Here is a 27131-nt window from a genome sequence, read left to right as displayed (position 1 = left end):
GAGAGAGGTCATGTAAGGGGGACTGAGTGGGCAATCACATCTTGCCAAGGGCCTCTCTGTGGCCTCCTGAGCTACCACGCATGACTCTATCAAGGCGTTGTGGCCTGATGGCTCCTAGCAGATAGATAAGTAGATCCAAGGTTGTTTTAGAGCAAACAGCTTTAGTGGCTGGAGAGACCAGGACAGACCTCTTGCTGAAGGTGGTGCTTCCTCTGAGTCTTGAGGGAAGTCAAGGATTAAGAGGTGAAGGTGAGGAGGGAGAGCACTTCAAACATGGAGAGAGAGGATTGTAAATGGCATGGGGGAGGGAGAAAGAGAATATAGAACTGAAACTTTTAAAAATAATGTCAAATTTTTATTTTCTTTTACATGTAATTGAGAAAAGAAAACTACAAAACTCAATGTAAGAAATCTGGGAGGAGGAGAAAGAGGAGGTAGTAGTAGTAGTAGTAGTAGTAGTGGTGGTGGTGGTAGTAGTAATAGAAGTAGCAGCAGCAGAAATTGTAGCTGTTATAAGGAGTTGAGGTCCTAGATGACGGGGAGAATGGTAGTACCTTTGACAGTATGATAGGGATTTGCAAGATGAGTAGTTTTTGAAGGAAAGATAAGTTCTGTTTGGGGCAGGTTAGAAATGAGATGTCTATGGGCCATCCAGTTCAAAGTGTCTAATAGGTCAGTGGTAATATAGGCTTGGAACTCAGGGGAGAGACGGGATGAATGTAGAGACCTGAGAATCATTGGCATAGAGATAACTGGGAGCCTATGACATGGAATAAAATTCAACAAGAGAGACTGAAAAGGCAATCCAAGGGCAGGGAGAACAGCCAGCCAGCCAGAGAAACAGAAACTAGAGAGGGAGAGGGAAGGGGAGGAGGAGGGAGAGGGAGAGACAGAGACAGAGAGACAGAGAGACAGAGAGAGCAGTGTCAGGATAAAGCCAGAGGAGAGAGGTCATCCAGAAGGAGAGGGTAATTAACAGTCAGAACTGGAGAGAAAAGTCTAGAAGAACGAAGTCTGAGAAAAAAGCAAAAGAACAGTTTTTCAGTGAGGTAGTGTGAAATGACATTGGATTTGGAGTCAGAAAGCACAAGTTCAAATCACAGCTCTATTACATTTGTTGTTCGGTCACTCAGTCATGTCTGACCCTTTCTAATGAGTCCACGGGGTTTTCTTGGCTTGATATTGAAGCGGTTTGCCATTTCCTCCTCCAATGTGTCCATCCCCAATCATCCTCCCAAATCAGGATGATTCACCCTAAAATCGCACTTCGAGTTCTCCAAAGACAATTTAGTTTAGGGCTCAGCTCAGGTGCCACTTCCACCCAGAAGTCCTCCCTGACTCCCTTCAGCCATCCCAGCCCTTGCTAGCCTCTGATTACTATTTTCATATCAGCATCGAGGTTGTATCTATTCTTGTTTTTCTTCTTTGTATCCCCCAGTGCCTGGCACTGTACCTAGCCCTGAGTAAATGTTTATTGAATAGAATCAAATGTGTTCCTGTTAGGGACTGTCTGGGGAAATCCAACAGACTTGGGGGAAGGAGGAGGAGGAGAAGGAGGAATGAAAGGCACAAAAGAATGTGAAATGAGCAAATAGAGGAAGTGGGGACTGGCCTCTCTGGGGGTGGGGTTCTCAGGTGGACATGGGAGTAATGCCATGGTCCGAACTGGGCTCAGTAGGTGGAGAAGCTAGAACTCCCCCAGACTGAGTCAGAGGATGGGGGGGTTCACAGCCCAGAGAAGCATTGTTCTGGGGGCTCTAGAATCTTCTCTCTCAGTTTTGGCCTCCATCCACATGTAAACTCTATCCAGCCACATATATACATATAAGATTCTAGAGAGGCATGTTTTATAACCTATGCCTATAAACCCACATCCAGATGCTCCGTATTATATCCGTGTGCATGTGAAGCGCATGTCCTGTATCTCCCCTCCCAAACCCCTGCTCTTACTGGCAGGTGAGCTTCTCAGAGGGCAATGGTTGCTTTTCTCCTTAGAGTTCTAGGAAAGCCTGAAAAGCTGGGGAAGGGGAGGACGAACAGTGTCTAATGGGCTAGCTTATGAGCCCCCATCAATAACATACTGTCCCACCTGATTATCAGCTGAAATTTATTAGTCAGTCAGACCTAATTAGTTTTTAGACATGGGCATTTGCCACGATGGTGTAGAAGGATAGTTAGTAAAATCATTCCCTCCCTACCCCCAAATCAGAGGGACACTCTTCCACAAGCACACAGAACCCAAGAGAAGTTGACTCGGGATGAAAAAGGAGGTATTTTTTCCCCTTCTGTGGGGTCCTCAGGAAGTTCCTCTTGGGCGTGGGGAGGCTTTCTGATGGGTTCCTTGGCATGTCCTGGGGTTACCTTCCTTCAGTGTGTCTAGTCTGGCCTCAGTTCTTGATGTAGATTTTATCAGATGTCAGACACTGGTTCTGGAGATGCCGCTGGACTCCCATGTAAAGTCTAAAATTTTCTAACTTTTAGAAGTTCACAAGGTTCTCCTTTGGTTTGGGGGTGGGAAGGAGAGAGAAGGACTTCTCCTTTTCTTCATTCTTTTTCTCCCCCTAAGTGATTTCCTCATGGAGGCTTAGTTATACTGCTCTCTCCTCTCTAAGGTGGCTCAACCACACATATGTCTAGGTTTGGAACTGACTTGCTATTTCATACAAAACTCACAGGCCAGTAGATTGGCTAATATGACAGCAAAGGAAAGTAATGAAAGCTGGAGGGGATGTGGTAAAATTGGGACCCATGCATTGCTGGTGGAGTTGTGAATTGATCCAACCATTCTGGAGGGCAATTTGGAACTATGCCCAAAGGGTGCTAAAAGACTGTCTGCCCTTTGATCCAGCCATAGCACTGCTGGGTTTGTGCCCCAAAGAGATAATAAGGAAAAGACTTGTACAAGAACATTCATAGCTGTGCTCTTTGTGGTGGTAAAAATTGGCAAATGAGGGGATGCCCTTCGATTGGGGAATGGCTGAACAAACTGTGGTATCTGTTGGTGATGGAATACTATTGTGCTCAAAGGAATAATGAACTGGAGGGATTCCATGTGAATCGGAAGGACTTCCAGGAACTAATGCAGAGTGAAAGGAGCAGAACCAGGAGAACATTGTACATAGAGATAGATACACTGTGGCACAATCGAATGTAATGGACTTCTCTACTATCAGCAATTCAGTGAGCCAGGACAATTCTGAGGGACTTATGAGAAAGATGCTCTCCACATTCAGAGGAAAAACTGTGGGAGTAGAAACACAGAAGAAAAATATATGATCCATCATTTGGTTGGATGGGGATATGATTGGGGATTTTGGCTTTAAATGTTCACTCTATTGCAAATATAAATAACATAGAAATAGGTTTTGAAAAATGACACATGTAAAACCCAGTGGAATTGCTCCAGGAGGGGGGAGGGAAAGAACATGAATCATGTAACCACGGGAAAAAAAACTAATAAATAAATTAATTAAATAAAATGTTAAATTTTAAATAAAATATAAATATATTTTATATATAAAAATAAATTTAAAACCTCACAGCCAATGACTGAGTCCCTTCAACCAATTCCCATACATTTCCTGTGTATCATCAATTTATTTCATCCAGTAGCTTTCATCCCCATCGAATTGACTAAGAACTTAAAAAAGAATTTAGCCCAATGCCTTGTTGATTGACTGAATAACCATGTTCTCACCTGATAAAGGCTGCTACTTTCAGTAGGGTGTGGTGACTGATTCAGTAGCCCCTCACCCTTAAATAAATATACACAATAGATTTGTTGTGACCTCATTTGGAGTTTTCTTGGCAAAAATACTGGAGTGATTGCCATTTCTTTTTCAGCTCCTTTTACAGAGTGTGAAATGATTTACTAAAGGTCGAACAGCTATGAAGTATCTGAGGTTGGATTTGAACTCAAGAATATGAATCTTCCGGATTCCACACCCGGGGCTCTATCTACTGTGGCACCTAGCTACCCTATACACAATACATACTAGGTGATTTGAGGGTGGGGGCAGGGCTCTACAAGTTGAGCCTTGAAGGAAATTTTGAAGATCACAGCTTGAACAGTCTCTGCCCATTCTCTGAGTCCTGTCCATATTTTTCCTTAAGCAGCATTTATAGACTGTCTAAAAACTGCAATAGTGCTTTACTCTCTCTACCCCACTCTCAGTCACTCTGCCAGAGTCCCTGTAGAGGCAGAAAGGACCAAACAAGACAGAGGACTGAAGTATATTTTTCTTTGTCTTCTAGATTGCCACGGCTAATGCCATCACCAAGTGGGCCTAACTAGTCCTTGGAAAGCAGACGTTTTCCATCACAGGGATTCTTCTTGAACCCTTTCTGGCTTTGTAAGACTTCCTAGAGAATGGGTTCAGTAGGGAGGTCTTTGAGAGCCCAGGGCCACCTCTCTAATGAGGAATCAGAAAAAGACTTGTGGAAGATGTTTAGGCTTTTAGAGAGCACCAATGAGAATCTCCCAGTGTCCTTCTGTTCTCCTCCTTCAGGCCCTCATCACCTCTCACTGGACTATCATAACCGTCTCTTATAATTTCCTTCCCTCTGGTCTTTTCCGCTCACTGAAATCCCTCCTCCCAGTTATTTTCCTAAATCACATATCCGACTCCTTGCTCAATAAACTCCAGTGTTGGCCAATTACCAAATCCCTTCACTTTGGATTTCAAGCCTGACACCAGCAGGTCCCCATCCTACCTTTCTAACCCTACTGGTTATGTTCTTTACATGTTACCCACCTCAATACGATCAAGCTAATCTGTCCTTCTGGACATTCCTCAAACACGGTGGTCCACCTCTTGTCTCCTTGATTTGGTACTGACTTCCCTCCATGCTCCAAATGTTTTCTCTACCCTTGTGAACTCCTGGCTTCCTTTAAGCCATGACCCTTTATCCAGACAGCTTTGGCCAGAGGAGTGTGACAATTAGAGGAGGTAGGGGCCCTTTGCTTGCTTCCCCCTAGAGTGGTGGGTGACCATACATACCCCTCCCAGGAGATTGTCTTTCAGGGTGAGCATTTACAGTTTTTAGAAATCTGCAAACCACACACCTGGGCTTGATTCATTGTTTCCTTGATTGACTAGACTTACAAAAGCAGTAGAGAAAATGTTAATAATGAAAATTAAAGGTAAAAATTTATTTTCATTTCAAAGGGCTGGTAGTTAAACATTTATCAGCATACCCAGCCTTATCTCTGGCTCCAACTTTAATACATGGTGATTGAGATACTGATTGATTTATTCCTATGCTTGTTTGACATAAAACCTTTCCTTCTCAGAGAAATCCTTTGGACTGTTTTATGGGATTTCAGGAATTTGTGGGACACAGTTTGAGGAAACACTCAACTAGGCTCTACATCTCTGAGTTCCTCTCCAGTTTCATTTGGATTTAAATTCCAGTTCTATTCTTAGATAACCAAGTAACCTTGGACAAGACATGTAACCTCTGTAGGAAACGCTTCAAAACATATAGAATCGGGAGGGACTTTAGTTCATTCTTCTGATTTTTAAAAGAAAAAAAATGAGATCAGAGAGAGGGTAACTTGTCTAAGATCATACAACTGATAAGTCCCATTGTAGGACCTAGGGATGGGTGGAGAGTTAGTTTGCTTAAGGACCACCAGGAGGGATATGAGCAAGACACAAAGGCCCCCTTTGCTCTGCCCATTCCCTTACTGGGAATGCTTCTAACCCCCTTTCCATCCATTGATGTCCATGACTGTTACTCAGAAAAGAAAGAACACAGCCCTGACTACAGGACTCCCCAGGAACCTAAGGAGAAATGCAATAGATTTCGAGTTGAAAGCCACCTCAGAGGTCAGCTCATCCAACTTCCACTCCCTCATTTTCCAGATAAGAAATCTGGATTCTAATTTGAGATCTCCAATAAGGTTTCTGTGCATTCAAACTTCTCAGCCCAGAAGGTTGCCTCTTTGGAATTCAAGACCCTCCCGACTCTGGTACTCCCCCCCCAACACAAACCTTTCCAGTCTTAGCTCATATTCCTCCCTTCCACATGCTGTACTACAGAGCCAAACCGGATGATTCTTAATTTCTTGTACCACATGCCCTGACTGTCTTCCCTCCCTTTCACTGTTTGTTGAATTCATACCCATCCTTTAAAAATCAACTCAAATGCCACCTCCGCTAGGAAATCTTCCCTGGTTCACTTAGATAATACTGGCCTTGCCCCTCAGACCTCACCAAGCTGATTATCCTTCCCCTCTCACATGTGTTTATATCACATCATTTATTAGCCTTATCTGTGTTAGTGAGTTGCCTAGGAGAACATCAACAATGAGATGAGAGAAACAAAGCTATTGCTTCTTTCCATTCCCATCTCTGTACTTTTGTTGCTGCTATTGGTACCATCCTACTTCCTCTATCTAACTCTAGCCTTCCATTCCCAGGTCCTTGAAGAAATGGAATGTATCTTATCCAAACTTGAAATTTTTCCTCATATGCCATGATGGATTCTGCACATAGAATGTAATGAATAGAAATCATTAGGCTGGATTGAGTTGGATTGAGCTATCCCAAGCTACTTTATGTCTCTGGAGCTTAGTTTTCTCATCTGTAAAATGGGTGAGATGTTTGGCCTAACAGCATTTGCAAAGGCCAAATGGTAGGAATTAGGGAATGTGAGAAAAAAAAAGACAGCGAATAAGTGCATGAATGAATGTGAAAAAAAATGACAGTGAATTAGTGTGGGAATGAGGGTATGTGAAAAAAGGCTAAAGAATGAGTGCAGGAAGGAGGGAATGTGAAAAAAAGCCAAATAATGAGTGCAGGAAGGAGGGAATGTAAGAAAATGACAGCAAATGAGTACAGGAAGGAATTAATGTGAAAAAAAAATAGATAACAAAGGAGTAAAGAAAGGAGAGAACAGCAGCAACAACAAAAGACCACTCCAGACTTAAGATTTTATGAAAATCAGGTGGTCAGAGGAGAGGTTCACGTCTTATACTGCTCCTTCCACTTGTTTTTATTTTATTTTATTTTATTTATTATTGAATTGATTAACTAAGAGAATTTTTCCCTGGTTACATGAATCATGTTCTTTCCCTCCTCTCTTCTAAGCAATTCCATCAGGTTTTACATGTATCATTGATCAAGACCTATTTCCATATTATTGATATTTGCATTAGGGTCATCATTCTTAGTCTACATCCTCAATCATATCTCCCTCAACCCATGTGATCAGGCAGTTGTTTTTCTTCTGTGTTTCTACTCCCACAGTTCTTTCTCTGGATCTTCCACTTGTTTTTTGGCAGTAAGAGGACACAAATTCCATTCTTGCCTCTGTTACTTATGACCTGTGGGGCTCTGAAGAAATTATTTCGTCCCTGTGGCCTGAATTTCCTCGTTTGTTAAATGAAAGAGCTGTTATCTCTAAGGTGCTTTTCAGCTCTAAATCCATAAGCCTATGACTTGAGTTCCAATCTTAGATCTGCTACTAATGACCACGTGACTTTGGGCCACTGGAAACCTCCCTGGGCTTCAGCTACCACAGATGTAAAATGAGAGGGTTGAACTAGATGACTTCTGAGGTCTTTATTGTATGACCCCATGAGCCAATGAGGTTTCAGTGAACTCATCTGTCAAATGGAAGATTGGGTGAGATTACTTCCCCATCCCAGGTTTTGGAGAAGTTGCCCTGCTGTCCTGGAAGGACACCTGGCTTTGGAGTTTGAGGTCCTCTGGATCCCTGCTCTCTCTGGGCTTCACTTGCTGCTTCTCTAAAATGACAGACTTGCCGGACATTAATTCATTGCTGGTGGAGTTGTGAATTGATCCAACCATTCTGGAGGGCAATTTGGAACTATGTCCAAAGGGCGATAAAAGATTGTTTGCCCTTTGATCCAGCCATAGCACTGCCGGGTTTGTACCCCAAAGAGATAATAAGGAAAAAGACACGTACAAGAATATTCATAGCTGTGCTCTTTGTGGTGGCCAAAAATTGGAAAATGAGGGGATGCCCTCCAATTGGGGAATGGCTGAACAAATTGTGGCATATGTTGGTGATGGAATACTATTGAGCTCAAAGAAACAATGAACTGGAGGGATTCCATGTGAACTGGAATGACCTCCAGGAATTGATGCAGAGCGAGAGGAGAAGAACCAGGAAAACATTGTACACAAAGACTGATACACTGTGGCACAATCGAATGTAATGGACTTCTCTACTAACCTCAATGCAGTGAGTCTGAACAACTTGGAAGGGATCTATGAGAAAGAACACTATCCACATCCAGAGGAAGAACTGGGGGAGCAGAAACACAGAAGAAAAACAACTGCTTGAATATATGGGTCAAGGGGATATGGCTGGGGATGTAGACTCTAAAGGATCACCCCAATGCAAATATCAATGATATGGAAATAGGTCTTGATCAAGGATCTAAGTAATACCCAGTGGAATTGCGCATCAGCTATGGGAAGAGCAGGGGGAGGGAGGGAAAGAATATGATTCTTGTAACCAAGGGATAATGTTCTAAATTGACCAAATAAAATAAAAATAAAATGACAAACTTGGACCAGCTCTGAATACGCTGGTGCTGTGCTCCCTCTTTGTCCTGCCGGGGAAGGGTGAGGTGGGGAGGAAAATGGTGAAGGTTCTGGAAACATTTGGCGCAGGCCAGAAGAAGCAGAAGGGGCCGGGGAGGTCCTCTGGTCCACCCCCTTCATTTTACACATGAAGAAACCAAGGCCCACCAAAGAGGAAAAAGGCTTTTGACATTTCATCAACTCCCAGAAACTCCAGATTGGAAGGGCCCTTGGAGGGCCCTCTGAACAGGAAGCCCCTCAGTCAATCCATCTACAAACATTGATTTTATTTTTTACCCATTACACGTAATGACTAATTTCCACAGAAGTTTCCCCAAGTTACATGATCCAAACTGTCTCCCTCTCTCCCTTCCCTCCCCCTTCCCAGATCTGGCAAGCAATTCGATCTGGGTTAAGCATGCATTATCACGCAAAACATATTTCTCTAGTGTTCATTTTCTCTAGAAACGTTTAGGGCTGGGGATCCAAGAAAAGAAAGAAACAGCCCCTCTCTGCAAGAAGCTCGTCCACAAGGGGGACTGCAAGAATGGACTACATAGCCACCGAAACCAGGCGAAATGTTTAACAACCTGCTCTCTGGGCAAAAAACGCAAGCCACATGTTTACACTGAATCTGCTCCAGTACTGGAAGTCGAAGCTGTCAGCAAAACACATTTGGGGATTTCCCGGGTGTAGATGGGGATACTAAACATTTAACAATCGACTTGCTGCTTAAGCTGTGTCCGGCGCACAGCTGAAGGGAATCAACACGAAGGAATTGGATCCAAGGTCATTTGGCCGGTTGGGGAGATCAGAAGAGGCCGATCCTGGCAGGAGATGCCGAGTGCTGGGGCAATAACTTCAGAGAAGAGAGGGAGTCCCTATGGTCGAGCTAAGGTGGCAGCCACTCAAGCTAGGAGTCCCTGCCCTGTGGGGTCTGCTGCTGGCCCACCGTTTGCCTTGCCAGCTTGCCCTTCTCCTAAGGTGCTCTAGAAAGCTGGGGCTCCCAGCCACCCAAAGGGGCCCGAGCTTTTCTTTCAAACCACATGTCCCGCCCCCTGCAAACGGTGGAGCCGGGGGGAGGGGGAGGCAGCAGATTGAGTAAGTCAGTTCCCCTTCCGCTTTTCCCCAGTGCTTTCCAACGACCTGCCAATCTACCAGCCTGTTAATTATTATTTTTGCTCCTTCCCTCTGTCTCTCTCCTTGGGAGGCCGGCTTCTCTCCTTCCTTGGGTGCCTGGGAAGAGGCAGCCTTCGCTTTCCCCACCTCTGCGCCTCCAGGAGTCCAGAGAACATGCAGGCCATCAAATGTGTGGTGGTGGGAGATGGGTAGGTAACTTGGTTTGCTTGTGGCATCTTCCCTGGGCCGGAGCGGGGCGGGGAGTGGTCCTGTGACGGAGGTTTAATTTCTCCTAAGCAGAGATTCTCTTAGCCATCTTCTGGGTCCCCTTCTCTTCCCTCCAAGAGCTTCCCTTGCCTTCTAGAAGTGGATTGGGAGGGAGCAGCTGGGAAGGGTCTCTCTCCTCGCTGTGGTGCTTGGAAGGCTTCAGTCTGGGTAGGACAGGATGGTTTGTGCTACTGGCCTCTCATCTCCCTCACCCAGAGTAGGTCTAGGCAAGGAATGGGGCTGGAGTGGGTGGGGTGGGGCTAAGATTCCCTACTGAGATGGAGCTCAGCATCATGGGCCACCGTGCATCCTTGAAGTCACTCGGGCCAATGCTGGGGTTGTGAGATGACTCCCCTTCTTCCCTCTCTGGGAGACCCAGCCAGGGCCATGATGAGACCTCTATATGATCCCACCACCAGAAGGGGAGCTTGATGGTCTTTAGAGGGAACTGGTGGATGTGCGAGAGGCTTGATTGGCATGTAGGTTGGAAGGGATGTAGACTGCGTTATGGCATTTGATTTTTCCTGACTACTGGACCTGGTGTCAGGAAGACCTGAGTTCAAATCCTGTCTGACTGTGTGACCTTGGCCAAGTCACTCTGAGCCTCATCTGCAAATATCGGGAGGTTCCTCCCAGTTCTAAATCCATGTCCCTATAATACTTTCTAGGCCCTAGTTTCTTCATAAAATAAGGGTTAGGAGGCTAAATGATTTTGAGGCCCCTTTGCAGTTCCAGTTCTAGGAGTTGTTTCCCTGATCTCTGATACTTTCAACCTCTTCAACCTTGAATGAGTTATTGAGCTGTTTGAGTTTGTTTCTTTTTCTGTAAGGGAAAAGAGAGGGCTGGGAAGAGAATTAGATGATTTTATTGTTTCCTTCAGGTAGTAAATTCCATCACCTTCTGTCATCATCTCCCTGGATTCTGGCTTCAACTCTCCCTGACATGATTTTGAATAAGTCCCTTTCCCCTGGGCCTCCATTTTCTTTTCTATAAAATGACAATTCCTCCATCTCCAGGGTCTCATCTACCTCCAAGTTTGAAGGGACTCTTCAAGAGGACCAGGGTGTGATTTCTTTTTGGTTACATGATTCTTGTGCTTTCCCTCGCCTCCTCCCACCCCCTCCCGGAGTCAAGGAGCAATTCCACTGGGTTTTACAAGTATCACTGATCCAGACCTATTTCCATATTATTGATATCTGCACTAGGCTGATCATTTAGAGTCTACATCCCCAATCATATCCCCCTTGACCCATGTGATCAAGCAGTTGTTTTTCTTCTGCGTTTCTACTCCCACAGTTCTTCCTTTGGATGTGGATACATTCTTTCTCCCAAGCCCTCGGGATTGTCCTGATCTGCTCGTAGAGAAGCAGGGTGTGATTTCTTTATAGAGGGATAAGATGGGTAGACCCAAGGACCAGAAAGACTCTAATGTAGGACAGAGAAGGTCAGGGCTGGAAAAGCTCTCAGCACAAACAGTTGGAGCTGGTTGGGGAGGGTGGGAACTTACTTAGAGCCTAGAGTTAGTTAGGAGAAAGAACACTCAATGTCAGAGCTGGGAGGGGGGCTTAAAATGTATGGTGTTGGGCTTAGGAAGGCCCCTAGAACAGAGAAGGTCAGAGCTGGGAGTGAGAAGGAGGAAGCTTAGAGCATTGAATGTAGAGATGGAGAGTACTTAGAGAATGGAATGTTAGAACAGAGAATATTGACATTTAGAACTTCAAATGTCAGGGCTGAGAAGGAACAGGCTAATCCTTTCAGATTACAGCTAAGGAAACTAAAGCCTTAAGTGGGTTGGTCATTCTCTCTGTCTGTCTCTCTGTCTGTCTGTCTCTCTGTCTGTCTGTCTCTCTTTGTCTCTGTCTGTCTGTCTGTCTGTCTTTGTCTCTGTCTGTCTGTCTGTCTGTCTCTCTCTCTTTCTCTTTCTTCCCCCATGCATCTCTCCCTCAGTCTCCTCTCTCTCTCTGTCTCTGTCTCTTTCCCCTCTCTTCCCGCCCCCCCCCCCCCCATCTCTCCGTCCCTTTCTACATCAAGACCTAGAAGCAGGTCCACAGACCCCAACTCCAGGGCTCTCTTAGAGGAGCTGGCAGGGGAGAGTTGCCTCTAGGTGAGGAGGACTCAGGGCGCTGGGGTAATCCTACACGGATCCCTTCCCCCTCCTCTCCCCACTCCTTACTTCTCTGAACCTGTTACTGAGCGGAAGTTGGTGAGTCAAGCCCTCCTCTTATTCAAGATGGGCCCTGAGCCCTGTGGCAGGGTGAGGGGGCCCCAGGGGAGGAGAAACTTCACCGGGCAGGATGGGGAGAAAAGAAAACTTAAAAGCAGTTGGTTCCCTGGACAGGAAGTCAAGAACCCAAATGTGGAGGCTGCTTTTGACACCCCTGCACCTGACCTGGGGAAATCCCCTCCCACCTTGCCTTCATCCTCTTCCCTCCCCCCAACTCAGCCTGTACCCCTTGTAGCTTGGATTCCACAACACAGAAGCCGGAGGCTTAGAGTGGAGAAGAAGCAGGAGAAACGAAACGGGGCTGGGAGAGGGGGGCAAAGGGAGGGTCTGGGGAGGCAGACTTTTATGGAATCTTCGAATGCTAGAGTATTAGAATGTTGGAACCTAGAATGTCAGAGCTGGAAGGAGCCTCAGAATAGGCAATGTCAGACCTGAGGGAGACCAAACCCTTTGTTTTACACGTGGAGACACTGAGGCATAGAGAAGGGAGGTGACTCCCAGAAGGCCATACAGGGAGCTTGAGGCAGAGGAGAGACCAGACCTAGGACTCCTGGCTCTCCAGTGTTCTTTTTGTTCCATTGCTGGGGAACAGGGAGGAGGAGGAGGAGGAGGAAGAAGAATAATATCAGGGCCTCCCAGAAAGTGTGGCAAGTTTGGAATTTGTTCCCTGTGGCCAGTTCAGGGGATTGAGGGGTAGTTAGCCATGGGGCCCCAGGGCAGGATGGGAAATAAGAAAAGGCTGCTTATTCAATGTCTCCCTGTCTCTTATTCGTTTCAGAGCTGTGGGTAAAACCTGTCTTCTCATCAGCTACACCACCAATGCCTTTCCTGGAGAATACATACCCACGGTGTGAGTACACAGACGGGGGTGGGGGAAAGGGGAAGGGGGCTTGCTGAAGACATTTGAGATAGGCTAGAGAATTTAATCTAATTAAGATCAGGTGGCATAGTGGATAGAATGGCTCGGAAGTCAGAGGGTCTGGGTTCAAATCCTACCTGGTCCAATCATTATTTGTATAATCTTGTACAAATAACGTATCATCTCTGGACTCAGTTTCCCCACCTATAGAATGAAAATGTTGAATTCCTTCCTCACTCTGAATTATAGAATCTGAGTAAGAAGGAATCCTTCATGGTCCAGCCCAGTCTGGTCATGAACTGAAATCCCCTTTTATAAGAATATTTTTGGCAAGCAGCCAGTTTTCACTTGTATACTTCTAGGGATGGAGACCTCATTGCTTGAAGAGCTAGGTTATTCTCCTTTGGGATAGATATAATATTTGTCCTTGTCTTTGTCCCAGATGTACAATTTCTCTTGGTATTTTATTTATTTATTTATTTATTTATTTATTTAATTAATTATTTATTTATTTATTTATTTATTTATTTATTTATTCTCTTTGGTATTAAATACTCTTCACTGAGAAAAAAAATTTTTTTCATGTATGCATCTTAACTCTACCTTTTTATAGATTCTATTTTTTCCCTCTGCGTCCAGCAGAACACAAAGTTAATCCTTACTCTACAAGGGATACTTGATGCCAGCTCCCCAAGCCTTATCTCCTCCAGGCTGGTGGTTCTTTCTTTAAGAAAAGGAATTAAAATAAAACTCTTCCCTTCTGTCTTAGAATCAATACTCTGTCTTGTTTCCAAGGTAGAAAAGCAGTAAGAGCTAGGTGATGGATGTGGGATATGTGACTTGCCTAGGATCACAAAACTAGCAAGAGTCTGAGGTCACATTTGAACCCAGGACCTTCTGCTCTATTGAGTCACCTAGCTGTCCCCTCTGTACCCCTGTTCTTAGCCTAATCCTTGTGTGGGGTGGCTTCCAGTCTCTTTGATAGCATGATGGTCCTAATCTAGATTGTATTTTGATTGATAATCTGTCTAAAATGTGGTTCTTGGTATGATCTGACCAGAGTAGAATATGGAAATTCTATTTGCTCTCTTGTTCTGGCCATTATACCTTCTTTAATGCAGGCTAAGATGGGCATTCATAGAGTACCAGGCCTAAAGTCAGGAAGACTCATCTTCCTTAGTTCAAGTCTGGCCTCACACACCTAGCTGTGTGACTTTGAGCAAGTCACTTCACCCTGTTTGCCTCAGTTTCCTCATCTGTCCAATGAACTGGAGAAGGAAATGGCCAACCACCCCAGGATCTCTGCCAAGAAAACCCCCAATGGGGTCACAGAGTTAGTCACAACTGAAATGCCTGACCAACAACAGGGGAAGGATGATCCTTTGCCAAACCCTTGCAGGCATCTTATGCATCTAAATGTAAGCATTTTGGTCAGACACACCCCAAAGCAGGACCAAGACATAGAATCTCAGAGTTGGAAAAGACTTCAGGCATGAGCTATTCCAAGTTGGATCTTCAGTATCCATGAGAAGAAGTCTAACCTCTTGAATACCATCAGGGATAGGAAGCTCACTACCTCATAAGGCAGACAGTCACTTTGGAGCAGCTCCGATTGGAAGAAAATTCTCCTCTTCTCTTCCTATATGACTCTACATTTGTCAATTTCTTCACTTGATCCTGATATGTTATGGTTTCTAGTCCCTTCTTTATCCAGCTCCAGGAAGACCACCATTCCTATCATTAGGTAGGTCCATGGTATAGTAGTTAGCACCTTGGATGTGGAATCAGGAAGACCTGAGTTAAAATCTCACCTAAGTCACTAGTTGGGTGACCCTGGGCAAGTCATTTCCCTCCTCTTGCCCTCAGTTTCCCCGTGGTTGGACTAGATGATCTCAAAGGCCCCTCTTCCAGCTATAGATCTGGGATCCTTTAGTCATATTCACCTCATCACTATTTTCTTTACCTTATGAATGTGTCCTTTGATTCAGCTTGGTTTTTCAAGATGTCCTTTTACTGAGCTCCTTCCTAGCTGCTCTGAGAGGGGAGGGATTATCCAATGTCCCATCAGAAGTTGGAGGCAGTTACTCACTCCCACACAGTGCCTGTGCCCTCTTATGGTATTAAAGGCTTCTGGGTTTAGAGCTGGAAAGGATCTCAGAGGTCATTTTGGAGACCTCTTTGTTTTACTGATGAGGAAACAATTTGCCTAAGGACCACAGGGAGCAAGCGTCAGAGGCAGAATTTGAACCCAGGTCCTCTGACCCTAGATTCTTTCTCCTACACCAGACTTTGTCCTCTCCATTCCAACCTCTCCAAAAATGCTGTAATTTATCTTGGATGAGAACTATGGAAGTTACAGGGAACAGATTTAGCATCAGTAATAGGAAGAAGAACTTCTTGGCAATTAGAGTTGCTCAGTGGAATGTGTTGCCTTGGGAGGTACTGAGTTCCCCATCTTTCCAGGTATTAGAGAAGAAACTTTCTATTAGCCACACCACCTCCAGCCTATTATTAGGAATGCTACAGACTAGATTCTTGCCTGGGAGGGGAGTTGGACTAGCTAACATCCAAGATCCCGATTTTAAGAGCTTAGAATTCTAAATTCCTTGCCTCATTCAGTGAAGTGGAGGTCACATATGATGTTTCTTTGCAGAAGACGAGATGAATTTGCTCTATTAACTATATGACATAAGGCTGCTACAGTCATATACGTTCCTCCCCCCCTGACTCAAAGGTCTATAAACAGTGCCTTGGTTTACTTCCAGCTGGTAGAATGGCTCTTTCTGTTTCAGCTGCTCTGAGCAGAGGAACAGCTGGCCACACAAGGGGAGAAAGTATAGAGGAAGGGAGGAAAATCCCACCACTTACTGGCTTAGGGAAAAGCACCGATCTGTGATGGAGAGATCTGGGTTCTACTTCTGGAGCAATCTTTTAACTGACTCTGGTTTTGGGAAAAATCTTCTCTGTTTCCCCACCTGGCAAATGAGAGAGGGGAAATACATCATCTTTAAGGGACCTTGAGCTTCTACCTTTCTATGACCTCTGCTTGGTAGCAGTCGGTAGCATGCCACAATCAATCAATGAATCCACAAGCATTTATGAAGTTCCTACTATGTGTCCGGCACACAGTAGGGAAGACAAAAGTGAAATCATTCTTGTCCTCAAGGAGCTTATATTTTCTTTTTCTGTTTTATTGTCATACAAAACCCACTCCCACTTTGGTCATTGTTGTAAGAGCAAAGTCATACATGACCCAAACCCTAAAATAAACTTGTAAATACGTTGATGTGAAAGACAAGCCCCAGAGTTCATTCTCTGGAGTTGGGTAGCATTTCCCATTATAAGTCTTCTAGGATTGTCCCAGATCACTGCATTGCTGAGAGGAGGCAAGTTTTCACAGATAATCCTCATCCAATATTGCTGTTACCAAGTGTTGGGAGCTTATAGTTTATCAGGGGAGATAATAAGACAACCCCCCCCCCCAAACATACACATATAGGATGTATACATGGTTATTAGGGGATCAGGAACCACTTCTTGTCAAAGTGGCATTAGAGCAGGTCTTTGAAGGAAATTGAGGATTCTAAGAAGCAAAGATGATGAGAAAATACATCACAGGCTTGTGCAAACACTTGGAAGTGGGAGATGAGATGTCATGTGTGAGGAAAAGTGAGAAATTCAGCCTGTGAACAGGATGAATGTCTAATAAGGATGGAAACAGGACATCGTCCCTTCTGACTGTTCCAAAATGAGGGCATCAGGACATCTTTCTGGGGGCCATAGGGAGAAAAAGGAATTCCAGGTTAGGGGTTTGGGGTTTGCAAGTTGATGGTACAAAGAACATATTAAAATATAAATAAAGAAAAAAATTAGTCTATGTGAGCAATCTGAGCTGAGTTTGCCACAGAATCCCAGTGCCGATCCCAGCTCTGCCCCTGACTGGCTGTGTCACCCTGGGCAAGTCACTGAATTGGTCTGAATTTAAGTTCTCTCTGTAAAAAGAAGAGGTTGGATTGGACCATGTCAGGGGCTTCTCTCAGAGAATCTAGGATCTAGAAAAGTGTATGATGAACATTTGGAGATTTTAGATAAGGACCTAAATGACAGTCTAGCAATTCTGGGTGTTTCCATCTGCGTTAGGCGCCCAATCAGAATCCAGGGTTTACAAGGGCGTGTAAATGGTGCTTTGCCACGTTGACTTCCAGCCAGTAAAGTGGCCTTTTCTATTTCAGCTGCTCTGATCAAGCCTTCAGAGGGTCAGTTAGTCAACAAGGGGAGAATGGGTAGATGGGGGTGGGGGGGGGGGAAGAATCCTGGGCTTGGGGAAGAGTGGTCGGAGGTGGGAAGGACATAGATGGCAGCGGCGGCTGCCCAGTGTCCTATGGGAAAATCATGGAGCCAGAAAGCCTGAATAGGAGGAGAACTGGCTCCAGCACTGAACAACTGTGAGATCTGGGGAAGCCAGCTGACCTCTCTGAGTTCATTTCCTAGTCCGGTCCAAGCCGGTCCAATCTAATTCTGCTAAATCCAGGCCGGTTCAAAGCAATCCATTCCAATGCAAAACGCTGCCCAAGGTCACCCATCTAATACTAATACTAACCAAAGAGAGCAATGTAGATAAAAACCAAAGGTGGCCAATATAGATGAGATGAAATAGGGAGAATGAATAAATGAGAAAGCACTTACTCTAGGCAAGCCTTGGCAGCACAGCAGTTGTTTTGGAGGTCTCTAGAGCCCTTGGGACCCCAGGCACCCTCGCAACATTTACAGATGATTCAAATAGACCGAGAGAGCAGAAGTGAGCTCCCAGGGTTACTGGGTAGGTCGGTAGTTGGTGCCGATCCAGGCTAAGAATCACCATCTTAAATCGAGGAGCCTTTCTATCCTGCACTGCCTCTCTGACCCTCCCTTATTTTCCTTCTCCGTAAAATGGGGTTCATGATATTAGTGCTACTTACCTCGCCGAGTAGGGTGGGGAAAAATACTCTAAATCTTAAGCTAAGGAAATGGAGCTTCTTGGTGTTGTTTAGAGCAGCTCCGAAGGGGAAAAGGAGCCACAAACAGCGACTACAGACTCAAGTGGGGGGCGGGGGGGCGGATGGACAAGGGAAGTGGCCCCAGCTCTCTTCATGACACTTCAAGGGACTTTCCCGTGTTTGTATGCTCGTGAGCCCTGGCTCTGTTATTTAGTTATTTATTTTAAAAGAAGCCGCCTCCTTTTTCTTTACTGGCTACCTCCAGTCACTGCTCAGACACCAGCGTCCAGGGGGCCCCCTACACTGGGGGTCAGGGGCAGCGACCAGAGTGAGAGTCTCCCGGAGGAGACGGAGGAGACCGGCTTTGGGCAGGCTAGCAGCCTCGGGGGCACGACGCCATTGAATTCAAGAAGCCTCTATTAAGAGTTAACTAGGTGCCAGGCACTGAGGTGACCCATTCTGGGGCTGCTTCTGGGGCGAGGGTCAGAGAAGGGGCCAGACCGCATGGTGAGAGGCGACTGGAGAATCCCCTTGGCTCTGGGAGGAGCCCGCCGAGGAGAAAGGGTCCCGCGCCTCCTTTAGCCCCTGAAGCCCCTCTTCCCTGACTATGACAACCTTCAGAGCCCCAGGAGACCCAGTGATTTGGAGCTGGAAAGGAATGAAGAAGTCATTAGTTAAGCCCCACTAGTTTTACAATGGAGGGAAACAGGGATCCAGAGAATGGAAATGACCTGCTCAAAGTCATGTAGATGGCTGGGGGTCTGAACTTGTTTCTGACCCAGTCATTGCATCACAGAATCACAGACTATTTGAATTAGAAGGTAATACATCCGGTTCAGAGGTTCTTACACTGAGATCTACTTATATGTAATATACATTAGATGTTGTTAGGTTACTAGATAACATATTTGTGTGACATATATACTTGTGTAATATATTTCTACAATGCAAATTATAATTATAGGTAATATATGTATATATTCATATAATATAATATATTTATAGATAATATGTGTGTATACTATAAATTATACATGTAGACATATATGATACATATTTGTGTAATATATTTCTATAAATTATATTTAAAGGTAACATTTGTCTTATATATTCCTATAATATAAATTATACTTATAGATAATATATTTGTATACTATAAATTATATATAGACATATTTGTGTAATATGTATACATATTTGTATAATATAGTTCTACAATATAAATTATATTTATAGATAATATATGTTTTTATAAATTACACACATAAACATGTTTGTATATTATATTTTATAATATAAATTATATTTATAGATAATATATTTGCCTTATATATTTTTATAATGTGTTATACTTATAGATAATATATTTGTATAATATAAAGTGCATTTATAAATGATTTATTTGTATACTATAAATTATACATATAGATATGTTTGTGTAACATATTTGTGTAATATATTCTATAATATAATATTTATAGATAATGTATTTGCCTTATATGTTTCTATAATGTAAATTATACTTTAGATAATATATTTGTATGTTTATATAAAGTTGTATATTTATATATTTGTATAATATAAAGTATATTTATAGATGATATATTTGTATACTATAAATTATACATGTAGACATGTTTGTGCAATATATTTCTATAACATAAATTATACTTATAAATAATATATTTGTATACTATAAATTATACATGTAGATATGTTTGTGTAATACATTTCTATAATACAAATGATACTTATAGATAATATATCTGTAATATATTTATATATAATATAAAGTATATTGTTAACAATTTTGTATAATATATTTATGGAAATATTTCTATTAATATCTTTACTTATAAATAATGTATATTATATATGAATATATTCTATCTCTATCTTTATTCATATATGAATATAAGTCCCTCTATCTTGAGAGAATTTATGGAGGGTTCTGGACAAGAACAACACAGTGTAAGAACAGAGACCCTGGCTATAACCAGTCTTGTCAGGTCAGCATCCATAGAGATGACATCACGGGCACCCCAAATGACCAACTAGTGATGTTAATGAGAGCTCCCATTGGTGGAGTGTTGTCATACTGGATTCTCATTTCAGGCTCGTGGTGTGGGTAGAGAAAGGGGCTGATCTGAGATTTCACTGGTATAGAGAAGTGCAGAGGAAGCTTTGCTAGTGAAGGTTAGCACCCATTCGTCATCTTACAGCCTCAGAGAGTTGCCTAGAGTCTTGGAAAGGAATGATTTGTCCAGGATCTCATGGCTAATAGGGGCAGAGACAGAACATGAAGTCGGGTCTTCTGATTGAGGCTGACTTTCTAGTCAGGACTCTATAATGGGGATTATCATTCCCATTTTGCAGGTGAGGGAGTGGAGCCTGGAGAAGTGATAAGACTGGTCCAAGGTCTCTTTGACCTCTAGACTACCTGAGGCTTGACTGGAGGCAAACAAGGACTACCTATGATATGTACTTTACCATGAGGAAGAGCAGTTAAGCACATTCAAACATTCAGGGTCCATCTGTAGATCTAACTGCTTGTGTGAATGGTGTTCTGTCACTTGTTAACTCAAATCAGATCCTATACCTTGATTATCATGGTTACTTCCTGGATATATATTCTGTTTGCTGGTTGATGACAGAGGGAAGTTAGATAAGTGAAAGAAAGGCTACATAATACAGTGGAAAATTCAATTGGAATGGAGTCAAAGGACCTGAATCTAAATTTTGATTTACTAGCTGTGTGACCTTGGCAGATCACTATACCCTCTCTGGGCTGTTCAACTTCCTCACCTGTATAATGAGGTGGGAGTGAAGGGGAAGGAATCCTAGAGAAGCAGCAGCATGAGCACTGACTTGGAACCAGAAGATCTGGGTTCATACCTTTGCCATCCACTACTTATATGACCTTGGACAAGTCATTTAATTTAGTTTCTTCATCTGTAAAATGAGAAAGTTGAATTAAGTAACTTCTAAGGTCTCTTCCAGCTTGAAATTAATAAGTGACTTCCCTTGTCTAGGTCTCAGTTTCCCCATCTGTAAAATAGGAGTTGAATTAGATGATCTTCAAGGTCCCTTCTAGCCCCAAAGCTATTATTAAATGATGATAGATCAGTAGGGAGGTGACTCTCTCTATCTGCCCTCCTCCTCTTCTTTTTTGACCTTATCTTCTGTCTTAGAATCAATACTAGGGTCACATAGCTAGGAAGTGTCTAAGGCCAGATTTGAACCCAGGACTTCCCATCTCCAGGCCTGCCTCTCTCACTGCTCTGAGTTGACCTCTTCTTGGTGGCCATATCTAGTCTATGATGTTCATTTCCGGGCACCATAGTATATTACATGAATGAGCTGTGGCTACAGGAAGATGGAATTTCAGGGCTTGAGATCACAGTGTGTGTGTGTTGAAGTCTGTTGAAGAACCAAGGATTTTTTCTCTAGAGAAGGGCAGACTTAGCAAGGCAGGACCACTTGATGTCTTTCAGGTCTCTGAAGGACTCTGTCATGTGGAAAAGGAATCCACCTTGTTGAGTTTGGTCCCTGAAGTAGAACAATTAGAGAGTGTCTGACTTCGAAATGATGAAAGAACAATTGAAGTTCCTGCTTAGTGGAATGGGCTCTCCCAGAGATGGTGGGGTCCCTCTTACTGGAAATCTTCAGTTAGTGGGCTGAACAGCCACTCCTCAGGCATTTTGGAGCAAAGAATCGTCCAGCCCTGAGCTGCTGCGAGTGACATGTTCCTTGTTCAGTTAGAGCCCATTATCTGAACTGAACAACCCTTAATGACTGCCACAAGCCAAGGAGAGCAAACAATTAGGGATGACCTTGAATGCCTAACCAGGAATCAAAGAGCTGAGTTTATGAAGAGAGGCAAGGATGGTGGAATAATCAAATTGTTCATCCAACCTCCTTATTTCATGAGTGAGAATTGTTGGATCATAGATATGCAGCTGAAAGGGACCTTGGAGGTCATTGAGTCCAATCGTCTTCATTTTATGTCTTGGTGTCTTAGAAAAGGCAAATTACCCAGACCCAGGAAGAAGGTAGGCAGGCCTCTTAACAGCTTGATCTCCTTGTCAGAGCGTATCCAGAGAGCTGTGCTCAGTCTTACCTGGCCCCAGTATCCATTTTAGGCATCCAGGTTGGCATAGTTGATAGATGGATGATCTGAGTTAAAATGCTATCTGTATGACCTTGGGTAATTAATTTCATTTCTTTCAGCCTCAGTTTCCATATCTGTAAGATGAAGAAAAGGTGGTACCTATCTCCTAGGGTTGTGGTGAGGCTCAAAAATGTGTAAAGCGATTTGCAAACCTTAGAATGTTTTATAGATGCTAGCAATGATGATACTGGCAAATTTCAAGTATTTGAAGAGTTATTCCTGGAAAAGAGATTAGACTCCTTCTGCTTGGCCCTAGAGGGCAGGATTAAGAACTGTGGAGAGAGGATGAAAAACAAATTTTGACTTGGTGTCAGGAAATAATGGTCTAACAACTGTGACCCTGCAAGAATGAATTGGACTGCTGGGAGGTGGGGGGGGGAGGTGTTCTCTGTCACTAGAGGCTTGCACTCAAAGGCTCTTCTAGGTTGGACAAAAGAGGAGATTCTTCTTCAGCTATATGTGTTGGATAGGAGGATTTGATAAACCTTTCAGTTCTAAGAATGAGAGGACCTGGGTTCAAATTCTGCCTGTGACAGTAGCTGTATGACCTTGGACAAATCATTTCATTTCAATGGGACTCAGTTTCCTCATCTGTAAAATGAGGGGGTTGGCCTAGATGGCTTCTGAGACCCTGTTTTAGAATTAGGATGTTATGATGTTATAATATCAGGGTTTTGGTTTCTCCATCTCTAAAACGAGAGGATTAGACTAGATAACCTCTAAGCTCCCTCTCATGTCTAGCTCAAGGATTTTTATAAATCTATGATTCTATGAAGTGAATATAGAAAGAAGACTTTGCTCTACCAAGGTCTCTGAGTTGGTCTACACTAGAGCTAGAGTTAGAGCCTGGAAGTTCTCTCTTGATATGTAGCTGTAGAGAGTGAAGATGGCCAAAAAAAAAAAAATCCGTCATTCAGACTCGTCTAGAAAGCCAAGCTAGTTCCTTTGCCATTACCCTGAAGCTGGGGGCTCTCAGTTCATATTCTTTAAAGGTTTCAGTTGGGGGTAGCCTCCAGATGAGCAGTGACTGCAGGAAGGCTCAGAAATCATGCAGTTGGTCTTGGAGTCAGGGAGTAGAGGAGGTGGAATCTGAACCACGGGTCAGAACAGATCCTGAAAAACCTTTTGGGCACCACTTCTGTAATGGTACTAGCAGGTGGCCTGGGAACCTGGACACTTGGGTCTCTTTTCTTCGTGTTCTTGTCACCTTATGACCTTGGTGAGCCAGATGCAAAAGGAGTTTATTTGTGTCCACTTTCCATGGGCTGCTTAAGATAGGGCCTGGACAAGATGGCAGCCCCACCTTCTCTGTTTTGTCTGTCCCTAATAGAGGGAGGGAGGAAGGTATGGAGAAGGAGAGAGAGAGTGTGTGACTGATAGGCAGAGATAGAGTGGGGAGGGGTGTGTGAGTGGGGAGAGAGAGAGAGAGAGAGAGAGACAGAGACAGAGACAGAGACAGACAGAGACACAGAGTCAGAGACGGAGAGACACAGTGAGAGAGTCAGGGAGAAAGTAAGGTATTGAGATGGATACAGAGACAGGGATGGAGGCAGAGAAAGAACAAAAGACATCTTGGGAGAGTGAGAGGCAGGCAAAAAATAATGTGACATGAGACAGGGAGTGAGAGACAAAGAATGGGGCAGATAGAGTAAGAGAGAGAGAACACAAGGGAGAGTAGGAAAGAGTCAGCAAGTTTGGGACTTACTTAGGTGTTGGTTCAAAAATTAGAGAGGAGGGGTGGGGGAAGGAAGGACCTCAGTCTTCTTCAGTCAGTCCCTGATGGTTGAGGGTGGATCAGAGATGCCCTCTGGAGTAGGAGTTGGCATCTCAGCATCTCCAGGCTCATCCAGCCAATGTAGCCCAGACTTTCTCATGGTACTCGCCCACTCCCTCCTGGCTCTTCTTCTTCTCACCTTTACCTGGTCACCTCCAGGGTCCCTTATCTTGGAAGACTCAGCAAAATGATCCTCCCCTTTCCTGACCTTTCCCAGGGCCTCTGACCAATGCTGAAGACTTAGAATGATGAAAACCCTTACCCAACACTCAGGCCTACATTTCTCAAACAAGACTAATAATAGTCACTTACATTTCTAAAAATAACCCAGAGGAAGACGGCTAGAGTAGGAAGAACAACTAATTTGGAGTCAAGAGAACTTCGGCTTAAATCCTTTCTCTGCTGTCTACCACTTGTGTGACCCTTGAACAAGTCACTTCCTGTTCTCTGGCTCAGTTTCCTTATCTGTAAAATGTAGGTTTTGCTCTAAAAATCTTCTGAGGTCACTTTTAGCTCACGGACTACGATCTATGATTTGGGAACTAGTCTCATTTGAATGGTACAAGAAGGTTTACAGTACACCTTTTCTCTACAAATCCAGAGAGTACAGAGTATCAGCATTATTCTCCAAACCCAAGCCAATCCAAGTCAATACAGTGAGCATTTATCAATCTTCTCTTATGCGACACCCACACAAATCAGATCCTGCCCTTAAAGAGCTTACATACTACTGGGGGAAAGTCAACATGTAAACAGGTAACCATTGGCATGATAGTATGAGGAGGAAGAGAAACTATTGTCTGATTCCTGTGGGCATTGGCCACATTTGGGATTTTAGCCATGGATAGCTATTTCCATGGTTTCTGTCTAACTATGTACCCACATAGCCCTGCTATCTTGTGAATGCCTTTTACTCTATTCAGGAATCAACTGTAATTCTAGGATTTCATTTTGTGGTTTATTTGAAAGTAGTTTTGAAGGGAGAGTCTGAAGCCTGGGGGTTCAATCCTGTTGATTATAGACCTTTGACAAGTTACTAATTTAGTCCTCAGTTTCCTCATCTGAAAAATGAGAAGATTGAGTTAGATGACTTCTATGGTTCTTTGTAGCCCTAGAGTAAGAATCTTAGGGCTTCTTGGGTCTCAATTTCCCCCATTTGTAAAGTTGGGGGGGTTTTAGTTGATGGCCTTTAACACCCCTTTTAGCCCTAGATCTATGACCCCCACGAGCCTGTGAAAAGAGACTTTTAAAGGCTCCCTATACAAAGATTATTTAATCTACTTCTTTATTTCATAGAGTAGGAAACTGAGGCACAGAGTAGAGGTTAAATGATTTTCCTGAGGTCACCCAGCTAAATAGCAATCATAGGATGTGAGTTCAAGTGCTGTGACTCCAGAGTTAATGTTATTTCCCCAATTTTATTGGGGGGAAATTAGATTATGTTATATATTGCCTGTGACCTACCTTGGGACAGAAGGCATATTCTAGTCAGTCCGTCAATGGTTCAATATGTATTGCACACTGTATACAGAGCATTCATTCATTCAGCAGATATTTATTAAGCAACTATTGCTCAGTGTTCACACTGAGGGGGAAAATTCTTAAGCATAGGTAATATATAATTCCTGTCTTTATGGAGCTGCTTACAGTCCAGTAGAGGACTAGAACACAATCAGGCAAGAATCTCTGATTTCATGACTATGGCAATGCCTTTCACCAAGGCAGAGAGGTCGAGTAATGTATCTGCCCAAATCAGAGTTTGTAAGTAGCAAAGGTGGAATCTGAACCCAAATTTTCCTGATTCCACATGAGATACTTTATCCATTAAAACACAAACATAGATATTCGAAATCCACGCTAATGTACATTAAGGGAATTAGTGAGGGGGCAGAGAGACAGAGCTAGATAGAGCAAGACATTGAAAGAGAGAGAGAGAGAGAGGGAAAAGGGGGAGAGAGGGAGAGAGAGGGGGGGGGTAGATACACGGATGAATGGACAGATGTTGAAAGAGAGAGAAACATAGGCAGAGACAGAGAACTCTTTGGCTGGCCATGGAGGAAAAACTGGAAAAGAAGGTGGCCCAAAAGAGTAAAAGATCTTGAATGCCAAGCACTGTGCTAGATGCTATGGAGGGTAAAGATGGTAAGACACTACCCTTGCCCATAAGAAGCTTATACTCTAGTTGGGAAGCTAAGCTCTACATATGAAAGGATTACTGCTATATACCGGGCTGTGTCCTAAGGGATCATAGAGTAAGAGCTGATAAGGATCTTTAAAGGCCACCTTGGCCCATCCTCCCATTATACACGCCCAAAGAGGTCCAAGAGATGAAATGGCTTTGTGTAAGGTCACACAAGTGGTAAAGCAGAACTCAGAGGGGAACTCGGGTCTTCTAACTCCAGAATTAGTTTTTTCTTTTCCATTGCTCTGTGGTGGGCCTCAGTTTGTTCATCTAGTAAACAAAGGAGTTGGAATAGGCATTTCCTAGGGGCTCCATCAAATCTGATTCCTGTGATCTTATGAAAGGTAAGGAAGGCACCATAGAAACCAGTTGTTATTCTTCATCTACCTACAGTGCCTTGCATAAGGGACTTAATAAAGGTGAATTTAAATGAATTTTATGGCCTTCTACTGCTTTGCAGTCAGGTGTCTCCAGAGGCCCCTAACAGCACAGCTTCCCATGAAAGAGCATTAGAGTGGGGAGAATGCTAGGTCTGGAGTCAGAGCGCAAGTCCAAGCTCTTCACATTTATTAGTTGTGTGACCTTAGGCAAGTCACCTCCCTTTCTGGGCCTCATTTTCCTCATTTGCAAATTGAAAGGACTGGTTGAGATGGTCTAGAGGGTCCCTTCCATCTCTAGGTTTGTGGTTCTAAGTAGAATGTACAAAGGAGGGGACAGGGCTTAACAAAGTTTGCCTGGCCATTCCTTTCCAGTCCTGGGGCCTTTACGAATCTGCATAGTTGAGAAATCCCAAGGGGCGCAGGTTGTTGAAAGCAGCAGAGAAATAGGAATTATTAAGATTTGTTTAACACCAAGATCTCCTTTTGGGAGGCGTAGCAGGGGCTATCTTAGTACTGCTGCTAAGGGGCTCATTTTAAGATCTGAGTGCAGAGAATTTGGAGTGAAGGAAGCCCAAGTCGTGCAGTCCTCTGCCCTGGTTTGGCTTCATCTGCAAGATCATA

At 43.7% G+C, this 27131-nt stretch overlaps 1 protein-coding gene across 2 annotated transcripts in view; it reads left to right on the top strand.

The window, feature by feature from the left end:
* The first annotated feature begins 9654 nt into the window (after window positions 1-9654).
* RAC2 (Rac family small GTPase 2) overlaps window positions 9655-27131 on the top strand; it is a 29919-nt gene continuing 12442 nt past the window's right edge. The window contains exons 1-2 of one of the 2 annotated variants that reach the window (XM_001366623.5): window positions 9655-9886; window positions 12947-13018. In XM_001366623.5, coding sequence (XP_001366660.1) covers window positions 9852-9886; window positions 12947-13018 — 107 coding nt within the window. In that variant the 5' untranslated portion in view covers window positions 9655-9851. The remainder of the gene's footprint in view (window positions 9887-12946; window positions 13019-27131) is intronic. The other variant, XM_007503453.3, reaches the window with a different exon arrangement.

Source organism: Monodelphis domestica, chromosome 5 (genome assembly GCF_027887165.1).
Source record: "Monodelphis domestica isolate mMonDom1 chromosome 5, mMonDom1.pri, whole genome shotgun sequence".
NCBI lineage: Eukaryota > Metazoa > Chordata > Mammalia > Didelphimorphia > Didelphidae > Monodelphis > Monodelphis domestica.
This window is presented reverse-complemented; position numbering and strand designations above follow the sequence as displayed.